A 24,064-nucleotide genomic window follows, 5' to 3' on the forward strand; every position below is an offset into this window, starting at 1 on the left:
TTAGCCCAAAGGCTTGGTGGTCCCTCTGTGGAGACCTGCTTGCAAAAGTCAGAAGTATTTCTCAGCCAGGTGTGGAACAGCCCTTTCTCCAGGCTTCAAGCACCGCCCCAGAACATCCTTTCTTAAAGTTGCTTCATTTCCATCAAGAATAACTGAACCGTATTTTCTTTGACTTGGGCTGGGGAGGAAGCCGGCTGATTTTCAAGTCAAGGTATTGACTTGATTTTTGTAAGAGCGAAAGTCAGCAGTACAGGCTGGGACACGCCAGCCGTTCAAGTGGCTGTCCTGCTGGCTCGGAGGGCACACGCTCCCCCTATTACTGCACACAAAACCTGCACCCAGCCCATGACACACCACATCACTCGAGACAAGGCTGTTGACATGGGGCAGAGATACGCCTGAGCCCCTGCAGAGGCTCTCTGGGCACTCTGTGCCCCAAAGGGCTCCTCTCGCCTGGGGAGAGGGACAGGGACAGGGACCACCACCGCTCCCAAGGGGGCAGGAGGCAGAGGGGCTGCAGGAGCTGCCAGGCCACATTCCAAGAGAAACAACATAATCCAGCTGAGCCAACAGCCTGTGCCTTCACTTTTATTAGAACCAGGAGCTGCCCTTACATTTCAGCTACTTGTGTGCCAAAGGGAAAATTTCCAATATTCTTGAGATAATGGGACCAGCCCCACAAGTTTTCCATGCGGAAGTCCGAGTCCTGTGCCAGCCGCTTTATGAGCAGGTAGGTGCCACACAGTCCTGCTGCCCCCATGACAAAGAGCCCTCGATTAATTATCTGCAAGTGTTAAAGAGGAACGCCGGCGTCATCAGAGGTTTGCTCCTACCCTGCAGCACCAAGCGAAGTCTTCACACCTGCACCCACCTGGCAATATCCCACCACCAAAGCTCCCCCCCTGCAGCTGAGCAGTGCTGGCGTGCAGGTTGCTCACAAGGCTCATGGCATGGGGAGGACGGGCACCACCACTGACCAACCTTTTTCTGCCATTTCCAGCGCTGAAGTGCTTCATGGTAGCGAATTCTGGTGAAGGTCACCTGGGAGGGTTGCAGGAGCACGTCACCACCTCAGAGCCAGCCAGGAGGAGCTTGCGGTGGCTCAGGCAGTGAGGACCGAGGTGCTGGCCTTACCATGGTGTACAGTGGGACGATGGTGGAAGGCATGAGGGTGTGGAGGAAGTTGTCAACATTCTTCCGGAAAATGAACCACGTTGAATTCACGTGCTCGCGCATCTATGACAGAGCAACCATCACCCCTTTGCAGGGTGTCTTGGTAGAGCTCCCCTGCATTTTGCTAGCTCTCCCGCTGTTTGTCCTGGGGGTGACTGCAGGGAGCAGAGCCTCCTCAGCCCCAGCGGCATTCCCAAGGAGCTCTTAGGCTAAAGTCTGCTGGGGTGAGAGCGCAACCAGAGTCTTGCTAGAGACCCTGCCCGCTGTGTGCATCCTAACAGAGTGCCACTGTGTGCACAGCCCACAGGACCACAAGTCTGTGTGCAGCTCGCCTACCTCTATGTAGTTGTACATGGCTAAATCTGAGATCGCGTGGTCATCTGGCACCCTCAGCCTGGAGAATTCAGGGAGGCAGGCACCTGGGAGAAGAAAGCGGCAGCTCACAGGCAGCTCCCCAGCAGGGTATCCAACTGCCTTCAGCTGCAGAGGGATCCTCCTCTGCTCCGGCTCCTCCCTGGCCACCTCACTCACCAAGGTCATTGTGGAACTGGTCCATTAATTCATCAAAGACCAGACAATCCTCAAAGCCCTGGGAGGAAAATTAGAGGGTAAATAGGCAGAAAAACTATGCGTTCACAAGAAGTTCTGTCATGGATGCTTAGCTAGTACAGCTTTTCGCACATGCAGAGTCCCACTGACCACAGCTTCAGAGCAGGAGTCTTACTCCAGACCACTCAGAGTCTTGCAGGGAAGTCCAGGGGCTTGCCTTTCCCAGCAGCCTGGGGCTGCCCTGCTGGACCTCCCTCCTGCGCAGTCCTTTGCCCCATGGGAAGGTGGCACCACCGCCCCGTCCCCTCTCTTCCCCAGAGGACAGCCAGGTCCTAGTGAGCAACCAGGTGCCTGAGGGGAGTTCAACACCTGCTGATGCAGAGGACATCAGACTGTGGGATAGGCCAGCCCATGAACTCTATGGAGCTACACTCTGAAACCAGGCATGCCTGGGTGAAAAGAGTGGGGACCTGACTGACAGAGGCCAGGGCCAGCCCTGAACTTACTGCATTCATGCCCTGTCCGTAGAAGGGCACAACGGCATGCGCAGCATCTCCCATCAGCACGCACCGGGAAGCAAGGTGGTAGGAAGAGCACTTCACAGATATCATGGCCTGGGCTGGCAGCAAAAAGTAATCGTGCTTCAGCTCTCGCCTTCAGGCAAAACAACAGATACTTCACTTGTGGGACCACAAGAGACAAAGAAGAGCAAGTCATACCACATCCAAGCTCAGGAAGCCAGGGCCATGGGCACTGTCAGCGTTGGGATGCAAAAACCAAGCCTATTCAGTAGGCTATTTGTGCTGGGAAAAATGTGTAAGCCAGAAAACCTATTTCATTAACTTCCCCTATGGACCAAATATTTTGTCTGTCGGTTTCAAGTGTGAGTAAGGGTGTCATCAACATCTCAGTCCTCTTACCGGGAGCAGTGGTGGATGGCGGTCACTTAAGAAGGATATACCAGAGGATATCTGAGGTTCTAAATTTATATGAAGTCCTGTGATACAGTCTCCTTAAGAGGAAAGGAAACTGCCTAACACAGCTGAGACCCTTCCTATCAGCCAAAAAAAGCCCATAATAGATAACTATGTTGCAAAGCAGAAGCATTAATAGTGTGGGCTGGATCTCCCACCAGCTGGGGAGGCTTCCCTCTTTGCAGGAAAATGAGGACACGCTGAACAGAGCCACGGCCATGAGGACGTGTGCTGGAAAGGCTGGTCCCGGTCCCCACTGCCACCAGGGCCCCCAGGAGGAGCGAGATGCTCTGACTCCATGCTGCTGCCCTTCTGCTGTTTGCCCAGCAACAAGAGGGTCCCCACCACCCGGCGAGCAGTACACCTCTGGGAACTGCCTGCTCTTGTGTCTCACAGCCCTGATATTTGTTTTAGCCATGCAATCAATAAGTGCCAGACTTTGTTTAGTCAGCACAGTGGGGTGGTTTTTTTTCGGCCAAGCCCAGCTTTTCTCGGTCTGTTAGCTAAAATCTCAACATTTGCGCAACTCAGCTATCTGAACAGCGGGACTACCTTTGCACTGCTGGATTCAGCGTGCAACCCTTACCTTTGCTCTAGCGGAGTCACTTTGCTCACCCACTTCTAACATCAAAAACCCACAGCTTATGAACCGTTAATCCATCCCTTGAGTTCACAACCTTTAACAGCAATACGAAAGCAGCGGGAGGTGATCTGCTCTTTGCTCCTGCAGTGGCAGGGCCTGGGCTGTGCCTCCAAGGCATAGAGCGGTGCTTCAGTGCGACTCCGTCAAAAACTGCCGCAGGATGGGGCTGCATCCTGCTGCTGAGACTGCTATTCCAGTGCAGACGCAATGCGGACCTCGGTCTGTTCGCTTCCCCCTCCTTCAGACCTACAGGCCATGGGGATCCACCCCAATAGCGTTTGCAGCCCCTTGGCCCACCAGCTTCAGCAGAGTCTCTGTCACCAGACCCCGAGGCTGGGTGGGGATGCATCCCCTGGCTTCGCGGCACGGCGTTGATGAGCGAGAAGGGGAGATGGGAACACTTACTCTCCAATGAGGGGGATGGCGTCTGGGAAGTGGGTCTGGAAAAAACCCAGCACTTGCTCGCCCGTCGTGAGTTTCTCAAATTCCTCAAAGGGCATGAAGAGCGTGCAGGTGAAGGACTTGTCCTGCCAGCCAGGGAGGAAGGTCAGAAAGAAGCCCAGAGGCTGTAGAGAGCACCTGGCATCTGGAGCAGCAACTCAGTGCCCAGCCTGTCATCCGGCAATCGCAGCGACCCGCCAGCACAGCAGGGACGAGTGCCCGGCCACCCCGTTTCCCATGGTGGGCTTGCACACGCTGGGTGCAGGCAGGGGGGAGGCAGAAACAGGCAGCATGTCATCTGCCAGCACATTGCCTGGCACACTGCCCTGGTACTCCTGCACCTGGTTTATAACACCCAGCTGCAGAGAGCTAGTTTTCAGGGGGTTCGGGTGGGCTCGGATGCATGGGCAGAGAGAGTTGGCACAGGTACCTGCTCAGCGCTGTGAGGCAGGGCCAGCTCTGGGGGTCCTGTCCTGCGCCCCACCCCAGGCTGTGGAAGACCTGGCACAGGCTGGGGGTCCCTCCTGGCACCTTGTCAGCCCTCCCAGCCCCTGTCACATGCGTGCCACCACAGCCAGTTCATCCCCACAAGCTCCATCCCGTGCCCCAAGGGAGCATGGCCGTGGGTTATCACCATGTTGGGCAGTGCAATCATCATGAAGGTGTTTCTCGGCCAGATATGGAGGTAGTTTGGTTCCATGGCAAACTGAAAGAGAAGGAAAATTGCCTTGTGTCCCTGACCTGCCCTGCTGAGCTTCCCCAGCCCAGCTTCTGGTTCCCGTCCATGCCAGCACACCAGTTCCCATCCTTTGTACCATGAGAAGACACAATGACCACAGGTTCCTTTTCTGGTACCTGATGCTTCAGGGAGACACAGAGCAAGGGCAAGAGGAAAGGGTAGGAAAGATGGGCAAAAATCTGCTGTTTTGCAGTTGCTGATGGTCCTCACAGACATATTCCCGTATCCCCAAGACCTCTCAGAGCTAGAGTTAACTCCACCGTTCCGGGGCAGGCTCTCTAGGATTTTTGCAGCCAGGTACAAAGACATTGGCCCCACCCGGGAAGAGGAAGAGATGCCTGCCTTCTCTTAGGAAAGTTTTAATCCCTTGGCTGAGCCCCAGGCGAGAAATTAGTTTCTCTAGAGTTGCTGTAGCAGAGTCACCATGAGAGGGGAGCAGGGTGTCCCACCTGCAAAGGTGGTAGCAGCCCCCAGGACATGCACACTTACACCTCCATCCTTGGGAGGGATGGTCAGTTCCATATAGCCATGAGGAATGTACTCATGACTGTAGTTAAAGCGTGTTTGCCTCATGAACTGCTTTCTGACTGTGGAGAAGGCTCCATCGCATCCCACGATGAGATCATAGGTGACTTCCAAGGGCTGCTGGTCAGATCTGAAAGCAAGAGAGTCCCTTGGATCAATCCTGCTGTAAGTCCAGGCCAGCTCAGCACCGCTGGGCATAGTGGATCTGCCTTTTGCAAAATGCCCAGGTCACCTCCAGCATTATTAGTCTTCTAGGGTGAGGGAAGATTGGCTTTCACTGACTGGGAAGCTCAGTGTTAGGATAAATAATTATCCTGTAGTTTATCAAAAGCATAACTCTGCCAGATCTACCCAAGTATGCAACAGGCGCTGTTGGGATAATGCTGCTATTTTGTAGAGCCTGCATCCCCAGGTGGACAGGGAGCATGACCAGAACTTAACACAACTATGAAACAAGGTCGTTAGCTGCCGTCCCTGATGAGCAATCTGTCCCTGAAAACCAGCGCTATGGAGACTGGCATGTTTGTTCCCTGCACAGGTCAGCAAGCGTGTGCCTAGCCTACTGCCAGGTTGCTGGGGAGTCAGCGAGTTACTGAAATTTTTTTCAGCCTCTCCATGAACCCTGCTTTGATATCTCTCCTTTTCAAAGCTGACACTGAGTTTTGCCCACTCAGTAATAACATGCTAGTTTCAAACTGAGATTGCTCAATTGTTTGAGGTTTTATGAATGATTAAGCAGAAACTAACTGAACACAGCACTTGATCCCAGGCTTGCGCAGGGATTACCTTTTTATGGTTAACTTCCCCAACTCTGCGTTGCACCCCAGGAGCTTGTGTCCAAAGTACAGTTTAGTGTTGGAGTACTTCTCAGCAGCTGTGAAAAGAAAAGACAACTAAATGTAGAGGCTTGTACTGTGACCCCAAAAATATTTCCAAGGGATCCCTAAATTATAGCGACTTTTGTCGTTACAACAAATAAGATGATCGCTGTGTTGAGTGATGGCCAGCAGGCAGGGCATACTAGGACTGCGTTTGGTCAACTCTGGTGAAACCTATTTTAAAAGTGCAAGGAATCCTGCAAAGATTCCTTTCTTCCCTGCAACGACATGAGTCATTGACCTGTTTCCACCATCACTACATTGTATTTCAGGATGGGATGCAGTGCCAGTAGTCAATGGGAAATCTGGGGAAATTTGGCCTGGCCTGATTACACGCTTTGCCACAGTGCTCCAATTTCTATTTGTCTCTGGGACAATCAGGGGTTGCGGAAAATGCCATGAACCATGGCAAGGCTGAGAAGGTATCCTGCTTTGTCTGGTGAAGTTCTGGGAGCAGACTCTGGTGCCAGGAGCCGGGGAGCTGAGGCAGCTCCCTCTCAAGGATGAAGGAGGGAGAGCTGCTCCTCAGGGATTTCTGCACACACAGAAAGGCCTCCGGGGGACTTGTTTGAATATCCTTTTGTGTCAGACAAGCAGCAGGGAAACAGCACAGATTTTCTTCTTAAAAACACAGCTAGTTCACATTTGCACTTTCTGAGAGCCAGGTTATGCAGAACCTGGGACCCAAAGTCTCCTGTTCATGGGGCAAACCCTAAATCCTCGGTGAACAGGGTGTAAAAGTGTTTGCAAACAAACCTGGCAACCTACCTGTTAGCAACTCTCTGTTTAAGTTTGCTCTGTCCACAGAGAGAATGTACTGCAAGGCAAACAAACAGGGGCTTCAGGAGGCATTGCTGAAGGATGTTCTGCATGGCCAGACAAGAAACGTCACCCTCTCCAAACAGCCCCACCGAACCCGGGGGGTCACACAATCCCCTTCCCACTCACAGCATCCTTTCTAAGAGCGTGAGCCCCAGGCTGTCCATCACACCATCAAAGACCCCCCGAAGCATCTCCGAGTGGCAGCGCGAGACCAGTACCTGGTTCTTCTTCCCATAGGGGATAGAGTACTTCTTCCCCGAAGGCGTATGTATCCTCCTTGCCCGCATGGGAATGCCTTTGGACACAATCTGAAACAGAAGGGAACACAACCGAGCCTTCTGGCCAAAACTGAATTGCCCAGGGGCAGGGCACAAGCTACCAAGCGCCATCCCCCCACATGCACCACGCTCCAGGCAGAATGGGATGCTCTGTGCTCATACGTTTTCGTGTGGCTATGCAAGTTACTGGGGAAAATTTTACAGGGCTGTCAACGCCAAGTCACTACATTTTACTGAGATTACTTACAAGCTCAATCTCATAAAAATCAGCGGAAAATTATTTTTGGGTAGAAGGGACATGAAAAGCTCCAGGGCGCTAGACAGGGCAGGGGAAGACAGACAAATTACATCCTGGTGCTGGGATACGAGCTGTGGAAGCCTGAACTCCTTCTCTGCAGGGAGCCAGGGGCCAGGAGATCCCACCACTGCCAACAGCTGGATGTTAAATGGTAGCAAGCACCCTGCAGAGGAGTGCTGCGCTCTGAGCCAAGTGTGCTGTGCAGAAGTCAGCGTGCATGGATTTCAGGGGTCAGCCCAAAGCTCAAGGTTTTGTGGGAAAATACAAATCTGGGCATGTCAGTGGAGAAACCAGCCCCCTTTATTGCATCCTGCTGGTACGCCAGCTCTTTTGGGAGTCCACCTACTCCTGCCTCATTTGCCCTCACCCTCCAGGAGGGAGGAGAGCATGAGGGAGAGGTAAACACTGGAAGGTGTTGTCTGAGTTGGTCTCCCGGTGAAGCACCCTCTGCCACAAGCAGAGCCCACCTGCCCGGGGTTGGGTGCTGCCCCCAGGCTGGGGGAGATCCCCATTGGTGGCTGTGCCATGAAGCAGTGGAGAGCCAGGATGAGGGCATGCAGTGGGAGAGGTCTACCTCCACCCTCACAAAAGCAGAGCTACCGCTGCAATGGCCCCTGCGTGCTTGGGGAGCAGAAGGGAGCCCGTTCATCACCAGCTGAAGTCAACAGCATTTTAACCACAGAGATCCCACCACCGACAGAAGCTGCCAGGGTACCTGCTCTTCCATCCCCACAGCTCGGAGGGCTTGGCGTCCTCTGTGGGACAGGGCCAAGTTAATGCTTCTGCCACGGGCAAAGCTGGCCATCCGAATATCTGTGCAGAAAGAGCATTGGTTATGGAGACGCTGATACCACAGCCTGGTGTGGGCGGCATCTCCCGACATCCCTGCAGCGACAGCAGGCGGGGCAGTGCGGAGTCCCCGTCCCCCCGCTCTGCGTGCAGAGAAGGCAGGTGTCAGAGGGCACATTCAGCTGTCGGGAAGGCAACTGAGCAGCTTTGAGGGCCGCTTCTTCCATGCCTCCTCTAGCCTGGAAGAAGCAGCGGCAGCCAAGTGCTGCAAAGGGAACACCAGATCCTGACAGCTCCCCACAGTGCCAGAGGGCACTTACCGCTGAAAGCCATTTCCCCTCTAAGCAGAGAGAGCGGAGCGATGAACGCCTGGCAGCTTCTGCTGAGACCCACAGACTGATGCTTTTCAGGACACTGGCAGGTCACCTTCTCCATCACTGTTCAGATGGAAATGTCTTGGTGCTGGCGTGTTCCTCCTCTGAATGGCTTCCCTTAGGCTTGCCAGGTTGTCCAGCCAGCGCACGTGGCAGAGCCTCATCCCAATAGCTTTCAGGGTTGCGTCTCAACACAAGAAATGGGCCAAAAACTGGAGCAAAGTGGTAAAATCCATCCCACTCAGAAGGCAGGTAAGAGCAACCAGAGGCTTTCCGAACTTGTGAAACTTCTAGCGTATATAACATCCAGCAAAAAGGCTAACAGTTAAACCACTGTGAAAAACCGTTTGCTCTTGCTCTGAGCCTGCAGCCTGCTGGCATCGCTTGGGGCTGGCTGCTGTGACCCCCCCATTTCTGCGGTGGGGACCCAGAGCTGTGTGCAGGACTTGGGACAGGCGTAGCTGGGAGCCGTGCAGCAGAACCTGAGCAGGAAGCGTCATCACAGAGACCATGTGTCACGTGGGGCTTCTCCTTCCCTTCACTGCATGTTCAAGTGGAGTTTCACCTTCCATGGTGTCATTCGCATCTGCTGCTTGGCTTGCCATCTCTGCCCAGGTTTTATTTGTCTGTCAGCTGATAGACACTGAAGGCAAATGTTTTCTCTCCCTTTCAGCCAGCACCTGGGCTCCAAATCATCATTTCTCTTGCGGTGCCCTGTGGAGCTGGAGGCTTCCTGAAAGCACCCCATCTTTCCCTCTGCCTCTCTCGCCACCAGCCCTCCTAACCACCGATGGCAGTGGTTACCAGTCAAGTGATGCTTTTAACCCTAACAGAGATGCTGCAGCATTAACAACAGCCATTGCTTCCAAACTTCTGACCGAGCTTGGTTCAACAGCACTGTGCTATAATTCTTCAGGCAGAGACCAATTTTCAAAGGTGAGGATTTGAATCAATATTTAGGCCAAGAACATTAAAAAAGGCATCATTTTAGTAGCTGTCTCCACACAAGACAACATATTTCAAATAAATGCTCTCCCCCACCACAGGAGCTGAAGGGAAGAGTGAAAAGAATATCCCCATCAGATTTCATTTTCTTTCTGCAGTTTCAGTGAGCTCACACAGTTCCTCTTTTGCTTCTTCAAGAACTGTTATCAGTAAAGGGACAGAAACATTAATAAAGTAATGATCAGGCTGAACTTACCTTCTCTGGCTTCATACACGTCAACATGGAAACCTCGTCTAGCAAAGAAACAAGCATTTAATGCACCCACCTACAAGAGAAGGATCAGGAATAGTGGATGAAGTGTTTAGTAGCTATATAGTAGCTATATCACAGATCACTACTGAGACACATCAAGAGAAAGCAGCGGTCAGGGGATGCAGCTCAGCATATACAGGAAGACTCTTTGATCAAGAGCCTTAGAGAACAACTTCCTGGAGAGAAGTCCTCTGGCATCCCTGATGTGCCTGCAGAACCTTCAAGACAAAAGTCACCCATCAAAACTCATCATATAAAGTCATACCAAGTTCAGAGCTTGTTTACGTGCAGTAATAGCCCTGCATTGCAGCAGGGCTAACCCCTTCAGCCAGAGACAACAGGAGCTGGTACAGGCAAGCTCCCTGCTCCTCTCTGAACTATGTTTATCTTCCTCAATAGAATTCAGGGTACTGCAGCATTCCCTTGGGAACACACGGGGAGAAGCTAGACCTGTGCAAAAGCAAGATGTTACCTTAAAAAGGACAGCACACATATGTCCTGCTTGTTATTTAAATGAATGGCTGTCTTTTTCTTGTTTAATTTCCATCATTAATCACTGTCAGAACTACAGACTCTTATGTCATCACTCTTTTCCAGCAGCATAGGGACCAAGAAGCTAACGGCCAAAAAGTCAAAAGAGAGATTTAGATGCTGCAATGCTCCATGCTGTCCTTTAGAGTCAGATGTGTTGTGTCTCTGGGATATCTCAGCAGCAAAGCTTTCCCTCGAGGGAAAGAGCCGTTCTCCTCGTACAAAGTCCTAGCTGCCCGAATGAGCCTCGCTGCCTCCTGCAGTGGGAACTCAACCAACTCCTCCATAACACCCTGTCATCTGAAGGAAGAATGATTTTAAGAAAAACATTCACCCCACAACCAAGCAATGCTTTTGCAGCTCCAGCTCCCTGGCAAAGCACAATCACACAGCAGCTAAATTGCGTTTCCTACCAGACCACCGCCAACAACGGCGACTCTTTTCCCCCGTGGGTCACTGGGCTCCATCGCTGGGGCAGCCCTCGGGTCACAGGTTCTTACTGCTACGTACCCGCTCCCTGTCCTGCTGCACTCCCCTTGCCAGCAGGGAGGAGAAAGGGAAGGACGTGGGCGGCTGAGTCACACCTGGGTTCTTCTCCCCTGGTTCATATTAAAGTTTAACTCCCAGCCCAGAGACTGTTGGTGGATCAGCCTGGCCACGTGGCCAACCACACTGAGCCTTAGGTGAAGAGACATGAACGTGGTGTTATTCAGACAGGCCTTATTAAAAGGCCTCTTTTGAAAATTCTAGAGCAATTCTGCAGCCTTCAAGGAGCTCCTAATGAAACACGCACAGAGCAGGAGGAGAACTTGCATCTGCTGGGCTTTTTCTGGTGCTTCGCTGGGCTGCAACTGCAGAGGCACTGGTGCGACGATGCAGAGTAACTCCTGGAGCACTCTCTTGAGGGTGGGATGTGAACCACACTGCTTACCCAGGGGCCTGATATTATCTGCGAGAACATCTTTCGCCCAAGCTGTGTGTGGCTTGAGTGTTTTGGGGTGTGATGCTGAGCAGAGGGTCCGTGCCTAATCTGCAGCAGCTTTCCAGGACTTGGATGAGGTTGTGAGGAGACATCTCTGCATGCACCATTTCATGTGCCTGTCCTTGGGAGGAAGTGCTCTGCTGAGCCAATGTTGCACACAGTAAGCTTTTAAAAGGGAGGGGCCAATTACAGCCTACACACAATCATTAAACAGCAAACAGTGAAAACGCATACATTAACATACACTAACTACCATTTATTGCTGAACCTGCAATGCACAGCCCAAAACAGCAGATTTGTCTCAAAGGGCAAGACCAAATTCCCACACAAGCACAGTGCCGTTCTCCATTGCGCATCCTGGTTCCCGGTGCAGCAAGGGCCAGCTGCTCCCAAGGGGACGGAGAGCAAGTGCTATGCAACGCCATGGTCCCGACCTGCAGTACCATGCCAGGAGAGGACATGCAGGACAGGGTCAACAGGACCCACAAGCAGCCCCAGGCCCAAGCTTAAATGGGATTGCTGGCCTTGGGGAGGGCAAGGGTCCCGGGTGGGGTTGGTTGGGGTTGTTAAAGGCTATTAGTGCCCACGGGCCCTGCACTACGTCTGAAGAAGTCGCCACTGAAGACCCTCCACTGAGTTTCTCTGATCTATGCAGCAGTGAATTGATTCACGCTATCTAATTGACTCACACACAGAGCAAAGAAAACAGAAAAGAGAGGGCAAAGAGCAAGGTAAGTTTTACATAGTAAATAAATTATTCATTAATTATTTTCAGAGCACAGACAACACACCATTAGCTTCCAGCAGTGATAGTTATTATTTGGAAATATCACTCACAGCACCCTTTGCATACTTGTCCAGCAGGCTTTACAGATTACTCCACCACCCTGGCTTACCGATTTCATAGCAGCACTTTAAGGTACACCAATTAAGTCATGGACTCCTGTGGATAACACAGCATACAATTGTGTAACTAAAGCTGGTCTCGTAATACTGCTTTTTGCACAAGCAGCCTCGGCCACAGTCCATGTACCTGCTCTGGAGGCAGGAGGCATGGACATACAGGGAAGCACCCAACCCGTCGCTGAGCAGTGCTGTGTGGTACGGCAAATGGGCCACAGTTTGAAAGTTTTTTCTTCCAAGATGATACACATCAGCTTCTCGCTGCCAAACCTATCTCCTTAGCTACTGACAATAATTCTTGGCAAACCAGACTAAGCTTTGCCTATCAGGGACTATCTATGCCCAGTGCAGTATCTTTTCTTCTGGGTAACCATTCCAAACAAAATTTAGGTCCCTGGGTTATCTTCATCAGATTCAGTCATAAACTGCACCAGGCAAAAACAACATAAAGGTGTTCTCCACTTTAAAAACAGGAGAAGGTGGGAAGACATTGAGAAAGTGCTACTAAATAATTGTTTATCTTTCTGTATTAAACACAATCAGGCTGCTGAGAGCATGAAAAAGTATCGCTTGATTAAAACACTGAGCTAGCCTTCCGAGGAGTCCTAAATGAAAACAAAAAGAACAGGATAGCATGGGCTCAGATTAAAAGACTAATTTTCTGCCCTCTGAAAATTAGTGGGAAAAGTAAAGAGAGGAAAAATGTTTGATTTATGTTGCTGAAGAAAAAAACATGCCAATATCCAAGGAAGAACCTCAGGCTGTTGGGTTTTTTTTAAATCAAGTCTAAACCCTGATTATATGAGGGAGAGGTTGAGAAACAATGAAACAAATATACACAAGTCCAGGCTGCTTAAATCACCCTCCAATAGCTCTTTGAGAAGAAAACTGTGGGTAGCTTTGTAAATATGAGATTTGGGAGAGACTGAGAGTCAGAGCCCTCCTGGGGCAGAAAACACAGACTGCGGTTAGCTGGGGGTAGGCATTGCACTTCAACGTTCAAACCCGATGACTGCAGGAGCAGATTTCTTTCTGTTCTTCTCCACCGAGAATTATTTATCCAAATAGTGCGTAAAGCCAACTCACACAGGCAGGGCAGAGTGCTGGTCTTCAGGAAAATCTAATGCCAGGATTTTGCTCTGCTATGCAAGGTAACTTGCATTTGGATCATTCTTGCTCATCTTTAGTTCCCCGGATAGGTAATTACTGTAGGACAAGTATATCCGTGAGGGAGCAAAACCAAAAATGCTGAGGGAGGAACACTTCAGGCTGATGAGGTTTGGCGACTAAACCCTCATGCAGGCACCCTGGGTTAGTTTGCATTATCCTCCCCAGGAGGGCAGCAGCCCCCTTTGCAAGGGGCATTTCCTCAAGTTGCACATGAAGGGGGACTCTCAGCCCTGGAGCTGGGTCATACTCATTTGCAAGGGCTCAAGTAACGCTGGTGTTAAGATTACTTCATGCCCAGGGGTTGCTGTGGGCTGCCGTGGGCTGCCAAGCCTGCAAGACACTTTGGGATGGGTTTTCTTGATTCTGTGAAGAGACAGCAAAAAAAGTGGTGATTGCTTGTGGCTGGTCTGGGCTTGGAAGACGAGAGGAAACAACTGAACTAGCAGAAACGGGTGAGCAGACCACAGGTGCGTGGTACGTTTGTTCTGAACATCTGCAGTCTTTCTCCCACTCACTTCTTGTACCAACAATGTGCAGTCATACAGACATTAGGCTGTCAATCAGACAGATTCTTTAAGAACTGTTCAAATACAGATTGACCTCAGCAATGCTATGGTCCACTTGCAGAGGAACACGTACTGTCAGTATGTGGGCCACCTGCAACAAGAAAAATGGCTTTATTGTGTTTGGTAATAGCCAACAGTGCGTGCTTGCTGCAGCTGCAAAAGGACAATGTAGATGTGTCAAATCTCATAACTCATGGTGGAAAGTAGCTGAAGAAGAGGAAGATGACAGCTTAAAAGCCATGACAAGATCTTCCTTTGCCAATTTCTGCAAACAGCTAATTGCACCGATTCTGGAAGAAGCCAAGAGATCCTTACCAGTACAGACTACAAACCCTTGTAAAAGTTAAAGGGATAGAAATGTTTATCCCTTATAATGTTCAGGAATTCAAATCCCATGCTGAAGAGGGCCATACAGATACCCCTGACAGCAGGTTGCCCATGCCTGAGGATGCAGCTGCCTCCATCCTGTCCTATTCACTAAGGCTTTGAAAGAGCCATAGCACAGAAATAAAAGCTGTGTTCTGACCGATGCAACAGTGAAACCCCATGCAAAAGTCCCCAGCCACCCCACCACACTCTACCAATTTCTTTACCAGCCTCAGCATGTAAGATCTTTCTAGCACCGCTGCTTCCACACCTGCTTTCTTGCTATCCCCTCCTGATGTACTCGGCAAGACCACTGCTCTCTCTTGGCTCGGATCCTTGCCCAAGGCCCCTCCTGCCACTGGCATTCTCATGAACAGACTAGTTCGAACACTAGTCCCAGGTGTGAACTGCTCACACCTAGAAAGCCCACCAGGACAAGCTCAGAGATAGCAGGGAAGTCACAGGCAAGTGAGCCCCTGGAGGAGCCAGCTGCTGATCTCTGCTAAGGGCTTGAGGGCTCTACAGACCTGGGGACAGCCTGGGGAGAAGTCCATCCATTTCTGCACTTGAAAAAACATCCCAGCTGCAAGCACAGGCTTATCGCAGAGGCTCAGCTTGATTTCTGAGTACTCCCCTCCCATTGTACCATTTTCCTTAGCAAGTGGTGGTGGGTTTTTTTCCTGGAATTTCTGATTAGCAAATGTCTCAGCAGTGTTTTAAGAATATAAATCCTACTGGCAACCTTAGCCTGAATGTAAAATACATGCCACCCTTATTTAGTAGGTGTCTGCTGGGTTCACAGGGAGACCCAAAACCCAGGGTAAATGCAGAGCAGAGCCATGCAGCATTGTTGGGCGGTGGCTGTGTGTGGCAGGGACACAGCTTTGTATCATCTGCAGACCTTGTCTGATCCTCATGTTTATTCCACAGTAAGCAAAGTTTAATTACTCAAGTTATAAGATTGAATATATCAAATCATCACTTAACCCGCCTCAATCCCATTGTTGTGTTAAAGACAATATTCAGGACTGGCCTCAGCGAAGAACCACGAAGGCATGGGATTGTCTGGTCTACCTTGCTACCCCACCTGTGCAGGAAGGAAGGGCTAAAAGTTTACGTCGTGGCTGCTTGTTTACTTACGTAGGCAGGGCGGGGAGCATGCTACTGGTCCAGTGATGCGCCGTGGATGTGGATGGGAAGCCCCCATGGGGCACTGGGAGCACCCCTGTGGGAGGGTAGTGGTGGTGGTGGTGCACCGCAGATGGCCTGGGCCTGTCTGCTTTCACAGCCAGGGGAGCAGCAAACTGCAGGTCCTTGTTGGAGAGACAAAGGGCAATTTGTGAAATCTGTGCCCCCACAGGAAGGGTCCCTGGCTGAGGGGCTGGGTTCCCACTTGGCCACCCCTTGGTAAAGGAAGTCCTTCAGCATGTGCCTGGAGATGGGTTTTGCAGGCTCCAACATAGAAGGTCCAGCAAACACTTGATTTCATATTTCACCTGATATTCAGAGGCACTCAGACCCCACTCCCCCCAGTTTATCCCACCAGTCTACATCAGGGAAACGAGCAGTGACAGGATGGCCTGGGGAGGAAGGTGGGGACCAGGGGGGTGCATACTCTTCCTCTGCCATCTTCCCTTCAACACAGGGTCCTCCACAGAAAGCTGCAGATGAGTCTGCTGGCTCTCCCAGCACCACCATCTGCCCCAGACATCTCCCTCACAGCAAGGGGGAAAGAGTATTCAAAACCAGAAACCGCGAAGCTTACGGAAAATAGAAAAGGACTTCCGTCCGAGGCAACGCTGGGTGCAGCTCTGACATGAGGAAGAGCCGGCACTACCTACCATTTCCACAGAAAATCCACCCTGGGACCATGGCCGACGAAAATAGTGGGCCCCTCTGCGCCGCAGGTGGCCTCCTGGGACATCAGTGCCCCGAAACGTGAGAGCTAGCAGCTGCTGTCGCAGGCTTTCTGTCCGGGGCTGACATTTGGTCCCAACAGGTGCAAAAACCCGTCAGCTCCCTCCAGGCCAGGGATGAAGGAGGATTGCATTTCCTACCCCTCCGTTAAACCCGGGACTCAAGGGCTTTTAAGCCATTTGTTGCTTTTGCAAATAGCACGTAGGAAAGGTGCGAGTGCACTGGGCAAGGACTGCAGAAGTGTGGGAGTCACATTCTCAGCACCCGACAACTTTAACATCCGAGAAAAAGAAAATAAATCTTTCTTAGAGCACAGGGAAAAGACATAGTTAGCCTGAAAATGGAGGGGTAGAAAAAGTATTGGGGAAGTTTTTGCAGCATTGGGACATCCCCTGCTCCCCAAAGATCAATTGTCCTTGCTTCTTAGGTAATAAAAGTTACGGAGTAGAGACTAGAAATACATTTTTCCAAAGCACTTAAGGACGCTAAGGAGCTATATCATCATGTTAAAAATAACTTAGGAATTGGGCATCTAAGGATATTCAAAATTACCTACCTCTTATCAGGCAGTGTACACATTTTGGAAAAATCCCTACAGGGTTCTACGCACCAAAATATCTTTAAGATCTGTCCTTTCAGAGCTCAGTAGCTATTGATTTTCAGTGAGACAGGAAGTGGAGCAGTGGGACTCCAAGTACAATCACAAAATTCGTGCTACAGCTCTAGCCCATTTCAAACTGCCAGGTCAAATTTTACCAATTACAGAATTTGTAACACAAATATTGCCCTGCTGTTTGCAGCAAGTGGACCTGCAGCAGCAGATGCTCAGTGTAGATGTCTTCCATGCATAGTCTGTTAGTGGTTCAACTGTACAGGCCAGATAATTTTCAGAGCTGGACTGAATCCAGGTTGCACGTGTGGAGGAGACATTCTTCCATTGGGTCCTGTCACAGTGCTTATCATGGTAAAGATGCAGGCTGTGCTCTGCTCAGTAAGAGTCTTCTGGTGCAGTGGGTTTGAAGACGCGCACAGCTGTTAAATGTCCCAGACTTTCTGCACGTTTTGTCCAGGCCCCGCACCCTCCCAAGGAGATTAACCATTGCCTCATGTGAACAAGGATGCCCTTCAGACTGCAGTGTCGTTACCTGCTGTGCTTGCTGAAGCAGGGGAGAGCCGGCTCCAGCAGACTGTGCGAACGCCATCGGTGGCAGAGCCTTCAGCATCATGTTCTGCATGATGATCTGGTGCATCTGAGCGTTCTGCATCAGCATCATCTCTACCATATCTGGGAAAAGGTCACCCCAAGGAAGAAAGTAAGAGCTTTATCAGCAACTGACAAGCAGCAGAGGCATCTCAGTAAGAAGTGCCCTCCAGCATACAGACTGGTCACTGCAACCAAGACAAAGCAGCTGAAGGGGACACATGAAAAACGTCAGAATTATTTGGCCAGGCAGTGCAAAATTAATGTCTATGAATAAAACCGTTCAGACTAGCTCTCCTGTTTCTCCTCCCTTCTACAAGAAAGCTGCTGTTGAGCATGTTCTGTATGTAAGTTTCCCTACAAGCCCACCCCTCTGGCTATGCTGACTGGCAGGCTGGAGAAGGGCTGAGCACTAGAGCTCTCTTGCTTACTCCAGCCTGGACCAGCTCCTTACAGCACTCCCCATTGCTTCAGCTCAAGATCATTGCTTACTATGTGAGAGATTTCCTCAACTTTACATGATATTGCAGTGCCACCTTGAGAGTCCACTGCATGCACGTTAAATCTACTTACCATAATCTCTGGGTCTTAATCACAAAGGACCTGTGCAGTGGAACTAATTTGCTTGGGTCATAATGAAGGACGAAGAGGTAAAAAAAAAAAAAAAAAAAAAGGCAACTCTTCTTTTTTTTTTAACTGGTCATACCAAAAGTAGTTTACATGTATCAGCTTCAGAAAAGTCATGCATGAATTGGGACTATTTTGTTTATGAAAATAAACTCTGATTCAAAAATCCAGACATTTAGATGAAGAAAAAGCTGAGAAATATTGCAATTTCATGACTGAGGATTTCTCTGTAGGATGAAGAAACCTTTGGCTGAAGGTTGAGCCAGGGAAGTCATCCTACATTTTTGCTCATGCCTTATTTCACAGTAGCATCCACCTATGTTTAGAAACAAACTCTTTTTATTGGCATTGCACTATATTTGGAACAGCACTTTCAGCTGTTCTGTCTTGTTTCCAGACATGGGACATAATAAAAGCCTGTATTGTTCTGAGGAGGTTGAACAGCAGGTTAAGAGGGAACAAAAGAATAAAAACAGATTTTAGAAGCCTGTTCGTTAATTTTTGGAAACATCCGTGTGCATGAGTTTGACATTGTTAGTATTACTCAGTGCCTTGGGTTGAGCTGTTTTGCTTTCCCAAGCTTCCCCAGCAGCTTAACCTGGCTTTGCTGAGTTTGTAGTCCCTTTTTCTTTAGTTTTAGCAATAAGAGTTTGTCTGAAAGCCTCTCAGAAATGGCATCTAGTCCATTTATGGAGTGCAATTCCCACAGCTCCAGCAGCACGTTGTGAAACAGCACGTCACTAACTAGCTTGGACGCTGTCCCGTGCCCCCTTCCACTTGCCATGGCACCTCGCCTGCCCTCTCTGAGCTGGCTGCTAGAGGGAGGGCACGTTACCTTCTTTAATGCTTCCGGAGCGGGCGGCTGCAAAAGGCTGGGCAGGGGTGATCTGCGTGATCAGTGGGTGCGGCTGAGGTAACTGCTGGATGATGGTGGCAGGCTGAGGCGGCATCTAAAAAATACAGGAAAATGGAGAAGTCGGGATTGGTTTTGGCCAGTTCTCTCATCTTTGGGAGGGGAGAGCAGTGGGTATCATCTGCTTTGGACATTGTCTCCCAAGAGATCCTCATGGAGAAGATATTGAAGTTGTGGGCTGTACGAGCAGACAGTGATGTGCATTGGAAACTGGCTGAACGGCCGGGCCAGAGCGTGGGCAGTCCTCCCACTCCTCTTGCTACCTCGTTCCTATAGTAAACTATTCACTCTGTTACTTTTGTGCCTTATTTGTAAGATGATTTCCCTTAGATTTTGCCGAGGGCAGTAAGGGTCCAATACAATAGCAAGAGGCGTATCTTCCCTTTCGGTGGGATGAACGTTTCCATACAGCCCCCAAGTCCCTCCACCTGCGGTTGTTGTCTCAAATCCGTACAGCGCTAGTGGTGTTTCCTAGGAGAGAGGATCCTTACTGTCTGCTGGATAATCCTTGGTGGCTCTGCCTGGGGAGCTGGAAAAGGTATCTGGTAGACATGCGGGGAGGCAGCTCTGTGGTTATGATAGTGTCCTCCAGCTGGTGCAGGGGGCTGTGAAAGCTCTTCCAGAAGGTGCTGCTCCTGCAAAATCAAGTATCTTCTTAAAGAAAACTTGATCACAGAAAGGCAGACAGTATTGTTACGGTCTCTGGACTAACTGGGATTAGCCCTTGGGAGCCCGCGGCAGGGTGCAGCCTTGCTCACCAAAACACTGCTGCAGAAACTTCCAGTACTGCTGCACCTGACAGGCAGACCACAAGTGACTGCTGCATGAAGGGAAGCACTCAATCAGTGCCCACATAAGTATAAAGAAAGCTTTTCTTCCCACATATCTCTAAGCCATACAGTTTTCAGCACAAGCAAAAAGGAATGGCAAAAAAGTGAAGAACAAACTGCCAAAAGTCTGGGAAAATGTTTCATTAATGGTTGGTATTCTCCACAAACTAGGAATAAGTAACAGTTACTATTGTCCCTATTTTGGCAGCATTAAAAATCCCCTATTTACTTTTTGGCACTACCCCAGAGAGCTTATGATACAGCAGTTCGGGACAAACAGAATCAACCCATCAACTAACTGAAGTGGGTGCAAGCTTCATTACCTGTAGTGAGGGAAGACCTACTGCTCTCCAGCCCCTCTCCCTGATTAGTTGGCCCATCTTCTGTACTCCAAACCAGCAGAGGACTGAATACTGCCCAGCTGAAGAACTGAAGGACAGGGAAGAACTGAATCCACATCGGCAGTGGATGTGCAGATAACCTGGCCCTTTTTCTTGTTTCTGCCCACAGAGAGGACTCTTACCCTAAGCTCCTGCAGGAGATCTTTCCTTCGCCTTAGGGCACTTCGGAGCATATCCTCACATCTGTTCCCTGAAGGAGGAAAAGTCCATTATCTTCTCAAAGGATCACAAAGACAAAGCTATTATAGCACCTACATTATGAGATTAATTCTGGAAAACGTGTTGTAAGATAGCTTGACTTCTTCCACAAAAGGCTTTAGGCTGCTTTTCTTGTCAAATCCACTAACGGATAATGACTTTATGCCACATGCAAACACAGCTGTTCAGAAGCTCTACAAAGGCAATGCACTTTCTCTGAAAATAAACTTTTTTAAGATTGCTCTTTAAAGCCCCCTTTTAGCCTCCTGGCTTAGAAACTCATTTCAGCCTGAAGTTTTCTAGATATACTCTGTACATGCAGAGGATAATTGTGCAAAGTGTAAAAAAAGTTTGTTGTGACATATCAAAACAAACTCAGTTTTGAAAGTCAACGTGTCTGTTTCGTTTTTGTTCTGAATCAACTTCCTTTGCCGTTTTTCCCACATACAGCTGATTTTGAACTTCCTTGAAATGAAAATAAGAAAGAATGTTTTCAGATACGTTGGAGGCATGCCTGGCATCTGCTCTGAAAAGCGTCACCTCGTATTTTGAAACTGTAAGTCGTTAAAGGTATTTTAAATTTTTGGCCACAGTATTGAAAGTTTCCAACTCTTTGTGCATCAGCTCAATGACTATAAGCCCAGAGTACAATCTAGAAATATTACTGATCTACTGGTGGCCTTTAATCCATAGATAATACAATTATAAACACTGGATGTGCCATGCAAAGAAATGAGTGCACTGCACATAGCATGCGTAGCTTCCACGGGAGTATCGTTGAAGGGAACACACTACTTGTATGTGAAACATCATAGCAGTCTTTGAAAGGGTTTGATAAAGACACAAGTTATTTTAAACTCCCTTATTTATCAACTCTTAGCTGGTTTGCTAGATTTTATAGAGAATTGTCTAAACTTTGGAAGTTTCATAAGCATGCTGGGATTCCTGACCTCTCTGCCCAAACCAAAGTCAGATTGTAATTGCACATGCATGGTTTCCCAGCTCTTATCAACGCAGTCCTCAAGACCAATGCTTTCAGTATAATGATTTGTTTAATAAGCTGAGTCACATTTTTTTACACTGGAAACTATGTTCTGGTCTGCACAAGGCTGCGTTTGTCAGCTTCAAAGGTGCAAAGCTGTATTAGTAGTGGAGTGTTCCTCCTGCCTGGATCCCTCAGAGACACACAGCCATCCTAACGACTCCTTTTCAGGACCACCAAAGCCAAGCATACAGCTGAACTGCAACAGGGGGTCACTCCTAGGTATAGGAGCTAGGACAAATAGGATCACCAGTAGTTTACTCCAGCTGAACCAGCATCTGCAGCTGAGAGGCTGCAGAGGACACCTGGGCAGGAGGTCATTCTTATGTCAGTGCTCAGCTGGTTGATCATTTCCCTTTGTCAAAAAAAAAAAAAGTTGAAGAAATTCAAAAGATAAAATGTAGATAGATGCACAGTATAGCAAGCCCGTTCTCCTTGCATCAAGGCCGCTAAGATTCACCGGCTTGGTGAGGACCGAGACTAGTATACAGACTGACATTACTGCACAAGCTTCACTGGAATTTGCATTTTTGCTACTTTCAATCCCCAGGGCTACATACAGATTTAGATATGTAGGCTGAGCTGGGGCAGCACTGACTCAAGTTCAGAGTCTCCCTCCTGCCCTTCAGACAATGTCCCTGTCACAGAAGCCAAGACAGAGCATCTGACTACCCAGATGCCCAACCACTAGCACACAGATTTTAGGGAGCAGATGTGATCATCTGGTGTGACCTACTGAGGAACTCATGCCTGAGAACATCACTAAGCCCTTTCCATATTACGTCCATAATTATAACAAATGCTTCTCTTTTACTTGCAGCTGGGAGAGGTGACTCCATCTTCTGTAGGTTCTCCTGTTCATTTTCTAGTCTCTGTTGGTAGAACCACAAGAAGAACTGGTTATGAGTCAGGCAGCAAAACTCACAACAATTTCCAACCCTACGTTACAGGCATAGGTTTGGGATGGAGGAAATAAAGCAGAAGTGGAGACAAGTGGTGCCTCTTAACTGCTAAATCACAGCCAGAGAGTATTCATAGAAATATGAAATGTCTCACTACAAATCTAGTTACGGTAAAAGAATAGTCATGCTTCCAACTGGCCAGGCTATCCCAGATCTGGAAATTGATATAATGGTGAATCAGGAAACTTATACATCATTTTGTAGGGCTGAGAGCTGGATCATATGAAGAACTTGATGCAGGACAGTCTTGGGTATTCGATGCACTAATAGACCTAAATGGCCCTGACCAGCCTCCACTAGGGCTCCCATCCACACCCGCTGCTCATGTGCCCAGGAGCCCCTTTAACCCCAGCTCTAGGTATTCAGTTCCTACCTGAGCTACACTGGATGAGCATTGGTCTGCAGTTCAACCACAGCCATGCCTGTGACTGGCCATGATCCTATTAATCCTAAGCCCAACCTGCAGACACTTCCCAGGTTGGCCTTGGACCTGCCTCATCACCATGAGCTTGCCTGATAGATGTGGACTTTTAGTTGAACCTGGCCACCATCTCTGACTCTGCCCTGCTTGCCTTGCTTGGGGGCTGGCCGGCCAAGCCCCTGCTCTGCTGGCTGTGTTATTGTGCTCAACTCCTTGCTCCTTAGGGAGCAGGTGGCCCTTGTTGCTCCCTGATGCTCAGAAATTAGAGACCTTTCACTCATGCACAGGCTCTTTTCTTGATTCTGCATAGCTCCACACTTGTGAAAGCTTTGCCCTCAAATGGCTGCTGCATCTAAGACAAAAGACTCTACTGTAGAGAAAGGTTAGATGCCACTTCCAGCATTCACATCTCCAGACAAATTGTTTTTCCTTCCAGACAACTCTTTAAGTGGCTTCTGGAGGACACTGAAGCAGAAGATCCACACTAGTGGATGTCAGATCTGCTGAGGGTGGAGAAACAGGGCTGAGTGGAGAATACTGGGTGCATTAGAGTGCGGAGTGTACTGGGATTCTGTGCAGCACTTCATGTGCTTCCAGTGAAGGCCTGCCCATGTTTCATCAGGCAACATATCTTATGTGAAAGTAAACAAAAAAGAAGACATGAAATTGCCTTAAAACAATCTGAGATCCTCTTTACCCAAAATTTACTCCTAAACTTTGCCTGCCACAACTCAAACTGGTTTTGAGCTAACTGGTGACATCTACCGTAAGATCGAAGTCACTTTACTTCTAATTTACTGTAGGTCCATGTAAACTTGTACAATGTTATTCAAGAAAGTGACAGTGACTATAGCACCACTGCACATTGGTCTGCCTCTGCTTTCACGAAGAAAGATATTCTCAATTGGCTGCAGATCCTCTTTGTATCTCAGTAGAAATATAATTATTTAAAATACAGTGTTAATGCTTAAACATGCAAGAGCAAAAAGCAGAGCAAAGGTGACCACTGCAGAATTATTCCCTTACCTTTTCTAGGAGTTTGAGTTTCAGTCGTGTCAGGTGATCCACCACTGAAGGATCTGTCATTGTAGTAGGGTCCTGGAAGAGCAGGCAGGCAAAAACAGGTTAAAAAGCTAAGCAAAGGCAGATAGGTTTTCAGCGGTCACTTTTTCCTCTCCACAACCTTCATAGAAGAATAATTCCATTAGGAAAAAAAATACAAGATTGTGAGCAATTGAGGGAAGAAAATAAAAGCTTCAGTGTCACTCCCAGATAAAAATGAGTACAGATGTT

General features: G+C 49.2%; 2 protein-coding genes across 7 annotated transcripts; both read right to left on the minus strand.

Moving 5' to 3' along the window:
• Positions 1-565: 565 nt before the first annotated feature.
• Positions 566-10,842, minus strand: KMO (kynurenine 3-monooxygenase). 6 transcript variants are annotated; one of them, XM_075153864.1, is made up of 15 exons: positions 10,686-10,842; positions 9,685-9,754; positions 8,036-8,133; positions 6,963-7,052; positions 6,691-6,739; positions 5,831-5,918; positions 5,009-5,174; positions 4,415-4,486; positions 3,745-3,866; positions 2,229-2,376; positions 1,705-1,762; positions 1,510-1,592; positions 1,135-1,236; positions 982-1,041; positions 566-784 (listed from the first exon to the last, which is right to left on the minus strand). In XM_075153864.1, the coding sequence occupies exons 1-15, from the start codon at positions 10,737-10,739 to the stop codon at positions 611-613; spliced, it is 1,434 nt and encodes a 477-aa protein (XP_075009965.1). In that variant the 5' UTR covers positions 10,740-10,842; the 3' UTR covers positions 566-610. The 6 variants fall into 6 exon arrangements, with proteins under 6 accessions (XP_075009965.1, XP_075009961.1, XP_075009964.1 ...); XM_075153860.1 differs by lacking the exon at positions 10,686-10,842 and adding an exon at positions 8,430-8,695 and having other exon boundaries at positions 5,003-5,174; positions 9,685-10,653; XM_075153863.1 differs by lacking the exon at positions 10,686-10,842 and having other exon boundaries at positions 5,003-5,174; positions 9,685-10,651.
• A 986-nt stretch (positions 10,843-11,828) lies between these two features.
• On the minus strand, positions 11,829-23,857 carry C6H21orf58 (chromosome 6 C21orf58 homolog). The gene is made up of 8 exons (XM_075154003.1): positions 23,798-23,857; positions 22,203-22,260; positions 20,271-20,338; positions 19,409-19,552; positions 18,840-18,954; positions 17,322-17,461; positions 15,400-15,572; positions 11,829-13,984 (listed from the first exon to the last, which is right to left on the minus strand). Exons 1-8 carry the CDS (start codon positions 23,855-23,857, stop codon positions 13,969-13,971), a joined length of 774 nt encoding a protein of 257 aa, XP_075010104.1. The 3' UTR covers positions 11,829-13,968.
• Positions 23,858-24,064: the final 207 nt, after the last annotated feature.

Source organism: Calonectris borealis, chromosome 6 (genome assembly GCF_964195595.1).
Source record: "Calonectris borealis chromosome 6, bCalBor7.hap1.2, whole genome shotgun sequence".
Taxonomy (NCBI): Eukaryota; Metazoa; Chordata; class Aves; order Procellariiformes; family Procellariidae; genus Calonectris; species Calonectris borealis.

What these genes read in the sequence shown, in the direction of transcription:
- KMO (XM_075153864.1), bottom strand. Translation starts at nt 10,739, where the DNA reads ATGGAGCCCAGTGACCCACGGGGGAAAAGAGTCGCCGTTGTTGGCGGT. An exon ending in CCGTTGTTGGCGGTGGTCTG is followed by an intron (nt 9,755 to 10,685) that starts GTAGGAAACGCA and finishes CTTCTCTTGTAG; the next exon opens with GTGGGTGCATTAAATGCTTG. An exon ending in CCAGTTCCACAATGACCTTG is followed by an intron (nt 1,593 to 1,704) that starts GTGAGTGAGGTG and finishes TTCTTCTCCCAG; the next exon opens with GTGCCTGCCTCCCTGAATTC.
- C6H21orf58 (XM_075154003.1), bottom strand. Translation starts at nt 23,857, where the DNA reads ATGACAGATCCTTCAGTGGTGGATCACCTGACACGACTGAAACTCAAA. An exon ending in ATCTCCTGCAGGAGCTTAGG is followed by an intron (nt 19,553 to 20,270) that starts GTAAGAGTCCTC and finishes TTGATTTTGCAG; the next exon opens with GAGCAGCACCTTCTGGAAGA. An exon ending in TGCTTCAGCAAGCACAGCAG is followed by an intron (nt 15,573 to 17,321) that starts GTAACGACACTG and finishes CTCTCCAACAAG; the next exon opens with GACCTGCAGTTTGCTGCTCC.